Source organism: Prenolepis imparis, unplaced genomic scaffold (assembly GCF_030444845.1).
Source record: "Prenolepis imparis isolate NDT839.2.m4 unplaced genomic scaffold, iyPreImpa1.0 SCAF_9, whole genome shotgun sequence".
NCBI classification, from domain to species: Eukaryota; Metazoa; Arthropoda; class Insecta; order Hymenoptera; family Formicidae; genus Prenolepis; species Prenolepis imparis.
This window is the reverse complement of record NW_028141167.1, coordinates 10160986-10175374: the sequence shown is the minus strand read 5'-3', so window position 1 is coordinate 10175374 and position 14389 is coordinate 10160986. Positions and strand designations below refer to the sequence as shown.

At 42.3% G+C, this 14389-nt stretch overlaps 1 protein-coding gene across 3 annotated transcripts; it reads right to left on the bottom strand.

Annotated features, from left to right (window-relative positions):
* Window positions 1-136: 136 nt before the first annotated feature.
* Ip3k1 (inositol-trisphosphate 3-kinase-like protein) lies at window positions 137-14332 on the bottom strand. Of its 3 annotated transcripts, none has more exons than XM_083047324.1 (9): window positions 14192-14332; window positions 13435-13558; window positions 13017-13176; window positions 12621-12841; window positions 5612-6415; window positions 1953-2313; window positions 1648-1856; window positions 1081-1552; window positions 137-937 (listed from the first exon to the last, which is right to left on the bottom strand). In XM_083047324.1, the coding sequence occupies exons 5-9, from the start codon at window positions 5641-5643 to the stop codon at window positions 734-736; spliced, it is 1278 nt and encodes a 425-aa protein (XP_082903450.1). In that variant the 5' UTR covers window positions 5644-6415; window positions 12621-12841; window positions 13017-13176; window positions 13435-13558; window positions 14192-14332; the 3' UTR covers window positions 137-733. The 3 variants fall into 3 exon arrangements, with proteins under 3 accessions (XP_082903450.1, XP_082903448.1, XP_082903449.1); XM_083047322.1 differs by having other exon boundaries at window positions 145-937; window positions 1953-2297; XM_083047323.1 differs by lacking the exon at window positions 13017-13176 and having other exon boundaries at window positions 145-937; window positions 1953-2297.
* Window positions 14333-14389: the final 57 nt, after the last annotated feature.

The window sequence follows — 14389 nt, the reverse complement described above, 5'->3', positions numbered from 1 at the left end:
ATTGTAAAGACGCTTTAATTATACGACACTTTAATCATACAAATGTAACAATCCAATGTAACTATCGAATTTACGACTTTTTTAAGGATACGTTAATGTATCTAAAATAGAAAAACTAATTTACATAAATGTATACGAAGATTATTTATTCCTTACTACAAGTTCAAACACACGAAGCGATCGAGGACACGACGAGTACTCTAAAAAAAGTAAGAACGTATTATTATTGTTCGTATAATGTATATAAGCACTCCTCATAAATAAGTTTCGTCTAATTTACACGCGTTGGGGTTACTTATCGCTATCTTAAACGCTACTTTTGTACATTATACGATCGTTTGTACACAGAGTAAATGTGTTGCGAATTTCAAGATATGTCTCTTACAAAAATGCGCGCAAAATGCAATAGAAAGCAGTCTTTTATGTTAAAATACCAATATACATGTATATCGATGACATAAATAATGAACACGTCGGAAACTTGCTACAGGACCAGAAAGTGAGCGAAGCAAGTATTGGTACACCACTTTTTGACTGTCAACTTCTTACTTATATAAAATATACTCTTCTTTTCGAGTTTGATGACATTGATAACTATTGAATCGAAGACTATTTAGACAGAAAGAAAAATGACGGAATACAAATACTTTTTTCCCTCGTTACACGTACAAGAAATATTGTTTTATAGCGCAGAGAAATGTCTCTGAACTTTGCGGTGCAATTTATTCAGTATTTATGGAGAAAGACGAACTTCTTCCATGGTCGAAATTAAATTGTCCAATCCAAATAGGAAACCCTCTTCGTGGTTGCCTTCCTCCCAAGGACGCCTGTGCGTAAGCTTCCGTCCGTCCGGTACTTCGCGTGTCTTCGCGAAATCTATTAGCCAAACGCCCACCTTTTCGCCATCGTAGATCATAAAGATACTACTGCCGATTACCTGATGAAAGATACAATAATAATGTCATACATCATTACAATCAAGCATATATAATAAAATATTCTGAACCGAATAAACGTATAAAACTCAATGATGATCGATATTCAGAACTAAAGGAAAAAAAAAAAAAAACAATATAATACCTCATGGGTTTTAAAATACTCGGAGTCCTCGACCTTGATTCGTAAAGTTTTGAGGCGTTCAAGGATTTTCTGACGGGTGTCCTCGCGTCTACCAAGAAACAGTCTTATGGTATCGAGTACTTCCGAGTGCGACTTGACCTTTTTGAGATCGGTAATCGGCGGCGCACCCGGTAGTTTCATCGCCTCGATGCGAAAACCGTGGCTGCAGGTCGAGCTCTGTTGCTCGCGGAATTGCATATACCGTAACTTAGTTACGGCGCGTTGCTCGTGCTCCAACTCGGTCGGCGCCTCCGGATCAACGGCCATCATCTTCTCATAGAGATCCGGCCTGGCGGTGGTTTTGGATACCTCGGACTCGAGGAAGGTCCGCGTGCCCATCTTGATGTCCATCACGTGGGGATCGTTGAAACCGAACAGCAAATTCTGCAGTTCGATGAAGGTATCGCCATTGTATTCGACCTCTCGATAATATCTGCGAAGAGCGACGACGACACATTGAATCTCCCAATGTCTACGCTTTATTACTTACGTTACTTTAATAAAAAATAAAATGAGTTTCAGATATACCTCGGTATGCAATCCCGCAACGCTTCCTCTTTGCTCAGGATCTCATAAACGCTGCTCTCCGTATTTTCGATACCGCCAGTCTTCCTCTTCCAGACAGTGCCAGGCCCGGCGGGCGCGAAACCATCCGGATGGCCTGATAATTGAAACCAGGACTTTAATCGGTTCTTCAGCAGCACATCGCTCGCCGGCGCCGTCAAGTCCAGAGCATTCTGCAACAAAGTCGCAAAGTCGTTTTGAGCCAGTTTTCTATATGGAGAACGAATCCGTATAATGATAAACTAATCGAATCTATCGTATATACACACCAGGGCGAGAAATTTCAGAGAGAGATCGGCATCGTCCGGCATCGTCGCGTCGGACAGGACCAGGGGGAATTGTTCCATCTTCCGGATGGTGGCCGGATCATTGGGCAATTTGGTGAGCAAGTGGGACGATCTGGAGCCGGCGCTGCTGGAGCGGCTGTTATGAGAGCCCATCGGGGTGTTTCTTCGCCATTGACGGAAAGCGCTATAGGTGCTGCTGCTGCTGCTACTGCTGCTGCTGCTGCCGCTGCCGCCGTTGCTGGACCCATCCTTCTGCCGACGGTGATCCTTATTGCTGCTGCCCGTCGAATCATGATTACTCAATCGGGTCTGCTCCTTGCTCGAGGGCTGCAACCAGAGAGGTCTACTAAGAATTTAATCCAACCGGGACACAGTGAGTCGCATTACGTAGCCTCGAAATTTCAGTCGTCCGGAACCGGGAACTCGATATCCGCGACGAAACAATATCCATTGTCTCGAGGAGACAAGATCTCTTTGATCGCGATTAACGATTCCAAGACTGAATGCCCAAGTTATCCCGTCCGCTTTTCGATGAAGAAATCGCGAAGGTTGTTTATCATTATTCGCGTTAAGTCGCGTTATCGTCGCTCTTCGAGATGCGAATGCTCGATTTCGCGATACGCCGTTCATTTTAATCTCCCGCGACAAGGTCCGCGCCGGTAATTCGACCGTGATTTCGGCCTCCATCATCCGGTGTTTCACGAACGCAAATACCGATTAAACACGGGAGAAATTAATCGAACGGATTATTAGAGACGGTCGATCGTACCAGACAGTTGTGAACGAATCGCACAATTTTATCTCTCATTTATGCGCAAGAAGAGACACAACAAAGAAGAAGAATAAAAAGCATATGTGTTAAACGCAGCTGATATTCGCGCGTGCCTCGCGGAGAGATCGCAGGAAAATACTCGAAGAGCGCGATATCGCATATATGTATATTTCGCGGATCTCTCTCTCTCTCTCTTTCTCACGCTACCTATTGACGTCAGTCAGACTTTTTCGAGTTACACCGCGCGCGAGTTGCTTGTCGCCGCGGGGCCGAATCGCGGTCCCGGATAAAGTCAATCGCCCCGGGGAACCGATCGAAATGTCGAGGCTCTTATAATAACGAGATACGAGAGGGGGGGGACGAGAGATGCGGAGACGACTGCTAATTATACGAACCTGCGGATTTGACATTTCTCGCATGCAAATTACTGTTTAATTAATTACACCTCTTTTGATGGTTGGCGGGCGTTTTTCTATATTTACTTCGCGCATTTGCCGTTTCGAAATTCCAGGGAAAGAAAGAAACACCGAGAGAAATGCACTCTTCTTTTCTCGCCGTCAATTATAAAGTCTTCTTCTACCTTCGCCCGCGCTTTTTCACGACAGACTCGAACGAGAGACGTTAGACAGCTCTAAAGGTATACTATTCGATACAATGCAAAATTGGAATTGCATGATGTCTTTATCGCATTCGCACGCGAATGGAAAATTATCATAAATCATCGCAAATTACTCAAAGATTGCTCAGTAACTGAATGATGAGTCATGAAATTGTCTGCTCTACACGTATAGCGCGAAAATTTACGATCGATTCCACCCGCAAGAAAATAGATGAAACATCAGTAACGGCAAAGACATCGCGGAGGATGAAGAGAAAAATTAGTTGAAAAACGCGATTGTGCGTACGGTAAAACGAGGGTCTCTCGCGGACGGGACGCGCGTATAAATACATCTGCATCATTTCGCGAGGAAAAAAATACACGAGAGCGTTAATGAATGTTAATTGTGCTAACAATAAGTCGAGTCTCTCTCTCATCGCTCGCTCAAGTTTGGCCGAGACGGACACGCGCGCTCGCCTTAATCGCCCATTCATCGTGTCGCGAATCACCGTAATGCGGCTTTTGTGGCAAAAATAACTCGCATAAACACCACCGTATATATACATACATATGTATACGTGGCGTCTCCCCGAAAGAGCCTTTCGTCTCGCCTCTTTTCGCGAAGCCGCATACATCAGGTTCCACAGGCGCGCGACAGCAAAACAAGATATTATCGAAATCTTACGCACAGTCTACAGATCTACGTCAAACGCGGCTCTTTAATTTTCGGTCGTATACATGGAATTATCACGGGGCAATTTTCAGCGAAGCGAGACGTGATTCGTGGCGTTTCGCTCGGCGGTAACAAGTGTATCCGTGCTCGAAAACTGTGTCACCGTTGCGCCTCGAGCGATCTCTCGCAGTCGCGTACCGCAAGACCCCCGTAGGGTCATCAACGTCGAACCGGGTTTTCGAACCCTGGTGGTTGCGCACCCTTTCGAGCTCTCAAATCGAACGTCTGGTCGGGGACCACGATTTTCTCGCGTAATCGATCTGTCAATTCGAAACGAAGCGCGGAATCTGTACGGAATTTTGCCGGAGTTATCGCTAATGACGGAGTCGTTTTTTTTTATGTTTTTTGGTTTTTTTTTGCTCTCATGTGCGTCGTAGTAATAAAAAAAAGCCTTTTACATTTATCAAGGCGTCAATGTATCTTCGCATAACATAGTCGATCGTAGCGCTCGTGCGTCACATGTGTAATAACATGAAAAACATATTATTATTTTTTACACGTATATCTCTTCGTATCAAGGTCTATCAATGATTCATTACATCCGCCTGTGTCTTGCGATATCGTAAGATAAGACGAGAATTTCCTCGTAAAGGATAGTCGCGCGAAAAGAAGATCTTATTAGATTGTATGTATAGCGAGGAAAGTCGAAAGGCTTCGCGAAAAAAGGCGTACGTCACTGGCTCGAGCGACCTCCTGTTGCGCCAGTCTGTACACACACACACACACATACAAAGAACACACAAATATACACTTAAGTATGTCTCCTTCGCGTGGCAAAAAATTATTTTACGCGCAAACCATAATATTTATGATGATAAATTACCTCCATCGAAAATACAAACGTCTCATGATATTATCTGCCAGCTCTTTGACGAACAAAAACTCGGTAACCGATTACATAGACATTTTATTACAGACATTTCACGCTACGAATTCCGACCGACTTTTTGGGGAACCGAATTAAGCCGCTCCGATTACGCGCGAACGCGTTATCACGTCGACATATCTATATGTTTGTTTAGAACACCGTGCATGATATATATATGTTTGTTCGCGCGTCGAGCGAGATGAAATCGTGGACACGGAGCAATGGTAAGTGGGGTGGATACAACAGGTCAATGATCTTCCGTTGGAAACCGGGTAGTCGAACGATTCGAATCGGTGTTGGATGGCATCACGTTTGAATCTCGTCAACTTTCTATGTGTATACATGTGTCTGCGTATGTGTATGTGTGTATGACCAACGCACATATATACATACCGACGCGGCGAAATATTTCCCGGCACAAATATTTTGTTTAATGATGGGATTTCGCCGTGTCGCGATTTATAATTAATCCAAAGCATATATAAACAGCTGCGCTCGCGCGCGATGTAACGTCGTCGTATTCTCATATTTCACATTCCATTGATACTCGCAATCAATGGCCGAATTACGAATTAAACTGATGATATTCACGATGAACCTAGGTCTAGGTAATTCGCGTCCCCTTCTCCCTCTTCGAGAGAACGAAGGGGATCTTGGAGATGGGGCATACCTTGTGGAAGTGCGTCTGAAGAAGCCGCTCATACTGGTCGACCGCACGCAGGCAGAGCCTCGTGGTGAACGCTTCCATTCGGGCTGGCAGGGGCGCGTGGCACACGCTGCTTGACATTTTATTTACTCCGTTTAGGGGAACGAGGTGGCTTCACACTTGGCGGTTCACGATATTCGCGGATTACACTGGCAGTCAGTTCTAGCACTCTACCCTATCGCCGTGGCTCGAACGAACCTAACCTCCATCGAGCGTACCGTATACTCCTACTCGTCGCCGGCCGATGCCGATGACGAATGCGGCTCGAACGAGACCTACACCTACGCCCTACGCCCGCAGGCGTCCGATCCGCCGATTGGCCGCTCGCCACGTTCCTCTCCTTGTCGCTCCCGTTGCATTTTAATCACTCCCTCCTCGCTCTTCCGTTTCTTCTCTCGCTTCCGCCTTGTGTCGTCGCCGTCCTTCTTCTATACTAGAAATTCCTGCTCTCCTTCTCGCTTCCTCGCTTCTGCGCGCGACTAGTCGTCGTCGTCCGCTACTCGCTGCGTCGAGATCGGAGCAGCGCGTTGTGCGTTGTGCCTTCGCCTCTGACGTCACTACGCGATGCGTACACCGTGAGTAGCACTGAGCGACGAGAGAGCGCGAATGTAGTTTTATCGGTGCGCTCTCCCTCTCTCCGGCCGCCGAGTACCCGACGTAAGTTGCTGGCAATTTGCGTTTAGCAGGAGACTGCGGAATAAAGCGGACCCTCTTTTTCGGGCTCGAGGGATCCCTGTGTCAGTCGTCTTTGCGCTGAGAAAGCTCGTCCTAAAGACATTTATCAACATTAGCAAATATTCGATTTATATTATACTGATAATGAATAAAATAATTTTTAAAAAAATGAAATATATCAATTAGATATTTTTTTTACTATTTTTAAATGATATTAGAGGCTAATTATGTATTGTACATATAATATATATGATGTAATTATATTAGTTATTAAATGTAATATTAAACAATGTTCTTCTTTTATATCCATATAACTTTTATTACTATAATCTGAAAACTATAACGTAAAACTTTAGAGTTTTTTAAGAATGTTGTCTATTCGATATAATTATTATTTACTCAGAGTTGATATAAATAATTTTGAAATTAATTAATATATTCGTATACAATACTTTAAGTCGATATATCGACATTACTATATGCATTTTTATTTTCTATTCGGACAGTTTTATTTCATTTAAATATATCGATATATCAGGCTTCCACACAGACTCAAATCTTTTCTTCTTCTCCCTCAATTTTTGCATATAATTTCCTCATATTCTATAAATATGCATATATAATTGATATTACAATTTACAATCGATTTATATCTATGTTTCACCTAAGATTCCGCGTCATCTTGGCGAATTATTTAAATCGTGTTCCGGATTTCGATTCGCAAAAAAAATAGCTTTCTTCAGCACGTTTTTCCAAAATTCATTTCGACGAACTCGCAAATTTTCCGATCGATTCTTCCTCGAAATCCTATTGCGTTTCGTTTCGCGAAAAGCTGCTCGCATCTTTGCGTGATTAAGTCACCGGACCAGGATGTTTTTCCATGAATATGATGCCAGAAGTCTCCACCGGATCCATTTAACATTTTTCGAGTTTGACGCAAGCTCATTTTCATTCAAACTGGTAAGAACCGAGCTTTTCGGAATTTGTGCCGTGTGGGAGAATTTGCGTATCAACTGATTCACTTCCGGTTACGCACAATAATACATAATACGCCCGCGATCGCGGCGATGAATCAGGATAGAGATCCCATTAATTGTAAGAAAGACCCGCGTTCCCCGGAAACGCCAAGAAACGCGTCACGATGACGCGTGAAACGAAATGTCAATTTTTTTTTCCACATAAAATCTCGATGAATTTACGTCGACGTTATGCGTTCGAGAGACGATTATCCGTTTGTTACCTCGCTGCCGATGTAAACCTTTTTCAACAGCCCGTATATATAATATCCCGGTCGATCGATGCCGTTATCTCGCGTGATTCCTCGGCATCTGCGGTTGTGCGCTCGTTGTATACTCGCTGACGTAAATCGGAGAAGTTTATCACGGAGAAAGTCGACGTCCGACTATCTTTTCTTTTTTTTTGTAGGCTCGCCTTGCTTCGTAAATTTTGAGAAATCGGAGAATCACGACTCATAATTTCGCGTCTGCGAATTTCACCGGCGACGACGACTAATATAAGAGATGGATCCTGATCCTTATTTCGGACGTCGCGAGAAACGTGACGATCGCTTTTATTGTACAGGGGCAAGATTGACTGCGAAAATACGAGGTGCGAATGTGTTATTCGTGTCTTTTCCTCGCAGCGAGAACTCGTAAATTCAAACGAATATATGTATGCATATCGAAAAATCGCGTATCAAAATCGCGCGCGTCAGAGATATCTTAATATGACGCGCGAACGTTGCAAGAGTCGCGTTTATTAGAGTCGCATGTGTCAAGATGGATATACGAACAGCGAATGCGAATATTTGCTGTTAAAGTTGGAAGATTGCGAACGATTGCGAACGATTGCGAACGATTGCGAACGGGAGTTTTGTCGGCGTTTGATTCAATCCATTCGTTTCTCGTGTAGCGGTACATGAAGCAAAACTCTTGTGCAATATGGATGAGAAGGCAATGGGAATGTTCAATATACACGAACGCGAGAAGAAAAAACAAACACGAATATTCAAAATTTTGCATTCGTTGTTTCTTCGCTTACTTAGTGTACCTATATCCATCTTTACAAAATATCGATAGCTTCACACGTATATCCTTATTTTTACGAGAGGCTACTGACTTTATCAGATCACATCAGGAAATTCACATATTACGGACATAAGTTATTCCAGGATCGAAGAAAAAAAAATCGTCGAAGACGTGCTACGGTATAAAGTATATAAATAGATATAATATATAAACGCATCTATATTACTTGTTTACATCATTAATCGCGTTAATATCATATCCGCTTCTGTTGCGATTTATCGGTAGCTAAAGACGCGCGATTACATATATCCCGAGACTTAATTAAGAAAATCGCGTGTACAGTTTGCTTAATGACTCGCGAGTCATCTTTCGAGATACTTTTCGAATCTTGCATACGGGTCTACACAATATATGTGTATTTGTCACTCGTATTTCTTGACGCGTTAGCTGATACGCAAAATGCAAAACGCATTTGCGTGCGTGCGAAGTTGACGAAGCACGTCGACGACGAGTGTTTCGAGTCTTCGAGGCCTTCGTTAAAACGACATTTCGGTCCAAGATATAATTTAATAAAGCATCTTTAACGAGATTGCTCCCTCTCTTAGCGTTAATCGAGCGCGATTTCGCTCCTCGAATCGTCCTTGGACAAGTACACGCCCACACGCGAGCTACAATAACGCGATAACAACGATGTCGGATGTACCGTGTCGCGAAAATGTGCGCCGATTCATCTCCCGTGCGAAGCTGTCGTTCGATTTCGCGAGAGATTGTTATTTTTCGCGATATTAAAAAAAAAAGAAAAAAGATACGAGCTATTTTGGTGATCGAGATGTATCTTAGGCCGGTATTCATAGTCCGATCTTATATTTAAGATTGCCTTAAGTCCGAACTTGAGATGCCACGCAGCCATTTGATTGGTTGAATGGGATCTTAAGTCAACCTCTGACCAGACTTAAGATAATCTTAAATATAAGATCGGACTATGAATACCGGCCTTAGATCTTAGATATGTTTCTTCGAAAAATATCGCCCATTTCTCTCTCCGGTGCCGCAAGTAATGACGTCAAGCGACGAATTCGAATAATCTTTGTTAGGTATCGCGAAAACATCGGGCGAACGCTTGTTATTAAGACGAAATCCTTGAGGGATTAAGAATTTAGCATATCCTAGATTGCAAGAGAAGAATATCGCGTGAATATATACATAGTTTAAAAAAAAAAATTAATTAGGTCGACCGGAATTCATTCGCATCCACCATGACGACTGCTTCATTAATTAACCGCGATAATAATTATGATCGTGCATTGCCGACCTAGCGGATAGACCTCGTATATAGAGATGCTAGAGCCTGATATTTTTAATAGCTTTTTTTTTTTCGTCAAGTATACGCAAATATATATCGCGAAGCGAGGAGGAAACTTGTAATTTGTAAATGTGATGTTACGTGAACGGCGGCCAACCGTGAAGCACTCATTCTCTCTTCATTTTCGATAATTGTTATATCGCATTGTATGTTTACATATACGTGTCCGCGACAAATTTATCTTCCTTTCGCCTTCCTCTTGTTTTATCTAATCCGAACATACGACAACGGAAAACTGCGATAAAACATTTCCGCGCATAAATGTCGGTATTTCCGTTCTCGCGATGAGACTCTCTCTCTCTCTCTTTCTTTTTTTTCTTTCTCCCTCTCTCGCGCGTTAAAATGCGAGATTTTTATATTATAATAATATATGTTCTTTCTTGGACGGTCACGCCGACAAATGTAATATACGATTCCGAACGCGCCTATCGTTATTCTCTGCGCGTTAACGCATACGATTAGCAATTTAAAAAAGCTTCAATGTATAGTTGTATATCAAAGATGTTTAAAAATAAAGTCCGGTAATTTGCGAAACAGGTTCCGGAATCCTGCCGAGTCTGTTTGCAGGTTTTACCCTTCCACGTGTCGTTCTCCAGGATCAATTTGGCGAATTTTCGAGATCATAAAGACATAATAATAATAATAATACGGCCACTCTTGATTGCATTGAATGTGGACAACGCGACGCTGATTATTTACGATATTATTTATAGATACATGATACACGCACGCAGAAAAAATCGATAATCGGTATCACTGACAATTCTCTGTCGTCTCTGATAGATACGCGACTTTTCGATACCGCGTGTGACAAATACGCGAATGCGTCGGTGAAATAATAACGCGGCTGCGAGAAATAAAAGCATTCCTGCCCCGTTTTCGTCGCAGCAATTACATTCATTGACGTTGACCGGTTACCAGGTTTTCCTTATTTTTCACGACAATGTTCTATTGTTTCTTTCACCTTCCTTTTTTCACCTTCCATGTTTCACGAGCCGCCAAACGCGGCGATAAGCGGAATCCGTTTGACGATCGAAAGACCCGAACTGTTCTCGATGATGGCTTGAAAATTCACGCTCGTCGATGCTGAAGACACGAAGAGATGATACCGCGAAGGCGCTAACAAGAGCCGCTACTTGCCGTGCAAATAGATGTTACTAAACGTGGAAATTTTTGCAACGATCGCGTTCGGGTCGACGAACGGCTGCGTAAACTGCATCGCCGAAATTTTCAAGGAAATAGTTGATTGGTCACTTACTGTTTGCACCAGCAAACATTATACATAAATATTAAACAGTTTTATACATATATAAATAAATATAACATAAAAAACAATATAAAAATTATATTTATATATGCATAAACGTATAATTTTCGACTATGAGAAAAGGTTCCCGAAGAAAAAAAAACCAACCGAAAAACACTTCCGTCTCGATCTTTCTCTCTCTTTCTTTCGTTCGCTCGCAGTTCTCTCGTCGACGGTCCCACGCGTGCATGTACGCGTGCACAACAAGTGTGGTATGCGTGGCCGCGGAGGTCACCATTGACGCAAATCTATCCGAGTGTCACGTGAGCCCGGCCGCTGAAACACAATATATACACGCGATGGACGACACGGCACGACCGGTCGCACTACACCATTAAATCCATGCCTCTTCCATCCGTATGTATATATATATATTTATGCGGCTGCTAGCGATGGGGTCGAGCCGACATCGACAGATAAAAACCTTGAAAACCACGCTTCGGTGAAAACTATGACGTGCGTCGAAACAGGTTTCTCGTCTCTTGGAAGATATCCGAAGGGAGGAGAACTGCGAAAGATTTTACAAAGATATACTTTTGTGCGCTAATACTAGAAGACACTTTTCTGACATCTCTTCCTGATCATTTCCCGAAAGGAATCCCGCGAATTCCGCGTGACATCGACGAGGATATTGTTCCCATCGCTGCTCGACGAGGACGTTCGAGGTAGATAGATGAGGGAGGGAGAGGAAGGAGCGATAGATATTACTGCACTCCGCGGCCCACCCACGTTACGATATAATGGGCAATTAATGGCCGGTGGACCGGCCGATCCTCGCTGAATGCCAATCGGCTACGGGAAGCGCCACGCTTGAACGAAGCCTGTTTTGTTTAACCCTTCGCGCTCTCTGCCCGAACGTGCTCCATATGGCAACGCCAGAGAGGTCTCTTGGCTATAATTAGAACGCCACACTCGTGTAAAGCATTAAGACTTCTTTAATACCGTCAATTCTATTCTCGATGCGCCTTTCGTTCTTGACTCTATCAAATCGCGTCACTTATACGTACATTTTATTCTTTAGAAGAATTTTTTCGGATAATCGTGGTATTTTTAAAAAAAAAAGCGGGGGGAGAGAGACATCTCCTCGAAGAGGATGAGCTTTCTCTCTCTATGTGTGAAACACTCTATATATATAACGTCATTGCAGTAAGAACCTTGCACTAGCCTAGTTTCAATCCTATAAGATAAAACCGTGTATACGAAAGAGAGAAAAAGAGAGAGAGAGAGGAAGAAAAAATCTTCTACTTCTTATCACTTTTTAATTAGGTCAATGTCACCGCGCGACGATTCATTACTTTCTTTAAGTAGCCTCGTAATGTCGTGTTGTACTTGCTGACCTAAAAGTCGACCAATCGAAAATTTCCCGAACTGCTTCGACATTCTAGAAACTCATTTGTATGTTTAATACGTTTTTTACAATGCAGATAGATTATTATAATGTGCAGTTTAGATTTATATTCCTATAAAGCGCGCGCGTTTTAAATAAGAGGCTTAATTATCTATCAACTCGTTTGATGTCACCGCGTATTGGTATAATGCCAATTTATACTATTCGAGATATATACTTCTCTCGAGAAGAAAAAAAAAGGAGAAAAAACTTACGTTCTATTCATATCCTCGTCTGCTTGATTCGCTCATCACGATGGAACTCTATTAAAATTTCATCCTTTATAGCTCCAAGAAGAATGCTCAAGGCGAAAAACAGGCGCGATGCAACAATGCCTTCGGCATTAATGGTACAATGGTGTTGCAATGCCGTGGGATTATGCAATGATCAACGCTGTATACACGCAACTGTCGATGCACTATGCAGGCATAGTCGGCTGAAAACGAAACATTCCGTAGTAATTGATTGCAGCGAGCATAACAAAAAAATAAAAAAGGCGAGAGAGAGAGAGAGAGAGAGAGAGAGAGAGAGAGAGAGAGAGAAGGGAGAGAGAGATTTACTAATTAAGTCTAAAAAAAAATGTTTGCACGAAAATGCATATCGAGTCTTACGTTGTCGTTTTTCTTTTTCCTTTCAAAGAAACGCGATTTCGAATTGCATCAACATAGACAAGTCTGTTTGAAATGTCTGTCGCATCGCGGGATGAGTGTTACTCGCCCGCGTCTCGCTCATTGCAGAAATTAAGTCGTATTATCTTCAATCGTCGAACGCCTGCAAATAAAAACCGAGGACCGCGCGCGTGGCGAGAAGGGAGGGCCATTATCTTATTTATTCGTGCTTACGTGCGATTGTGCGATACGAAAGCATATGCGGCAGTAATATTTGTAATATGTACATATATATATGCGTACAAGCCGTTAGACGAAAATATAAAATGGCCTTTCGAGGCTAGAGTATAACGTACCGTTCGTTCAACTTGAAACTATGACGAGACATATTATTGTATTAATTGCACGTATATAAACATACCTGTCGTAGGATGAGAGAGGAGCGATGTAGAAATATGTATCTCCTTGCGTAGAACCTCGTTGTACGATTAGATTTTCGAAAATGAAGCGCAAGTGCGAGACTATACAAACACACAGCAGCGTCTCTGCGAAAGATAAATCATGGGTCGATAAGAATCGAGAGGGAAGCCCTCGCGAGAAGTTTAGTGCAATCGATAACAATCGAACGACTCGGATCGATTAGAATCGAATTTACTTCGACTCGAGAAGAGAGCCGAAAAATGGCGGGTGATTCAAACGCTAAATTTTCACGGAATATACATGTAAATATAATATAATAAAAGAGTAATATAATATAAAATATAATATAATAAAATAAATATAATATATAATGTAAAATAAAAATATTATATTATATTATATAAATATATAATAAAAGAGAAAAAAGAAAGAAAATAATAATACTTTTATATAAAACTCTATCAAAATAATAAAATGCAATATTGTCGCAATAGATAGTGATAAGCATATAGATTTATCTTCGTAGAAAAAGTTTCAACAGCGTAAATAATTATACATTATATATATAACCTATCGACATGTATAACCTATCGATACAATTCAATTCAATAGGTTATAATAGCAAGCTGAAATGTTGGATGCGGTTTTTCAGCGCGGAAGATTGCATTCTCTCTTTGCGGAGAGCAACGAGGGGAGAAAGAGAGAAAGTAATAAGTGCAATTAAAATATGAATAATAGGAATTTTCCACACAACTTACGTTTTACCTTCGAGAACCGTGCGGGATGTTCGATATATCGCATATCGCAGTGGCTTCCTGCTCCCTCGCGACCACGAGGGATGTCGAACGGCGCTGCCTCACGGTCGTAGGATCTATCGGAGTCGGCAGGACTCAGGCGAGTGTCGCGGACGAGGAAGAGAGAAAGAGGAGAGGACGAGGAAGGATCAGGAGCCGCGC

What these genes read in the sequence shown, in the direction of transcription:
- Ip3k1 (XM_083047322.1), bottom strand. Translation starts at nt 5,728, where the DNA reads ATGTCAAGCAGCGTGTGCCACGCGCCCCTGCCAGCCCGAATGGAAGCG. An exon ending in TTCAGACGCACTTCCACAAG is followed by an intron (nt 2,298 to 5,611) that starts GTATGCCCCATC and finishes CTCTGGTTGCAG; the next exon opens with CCCTCGAGCAAGGAGCAGAC. An exon ending in CTCTGAAATTTCTCGCCCTG is followed by an intron (nt 1,857 to 1,952) that starts GTGTGTATATAC and finishes ACTTTGTTGCAG; the next exon opens with AATGCTCTGGACTTGACGGC.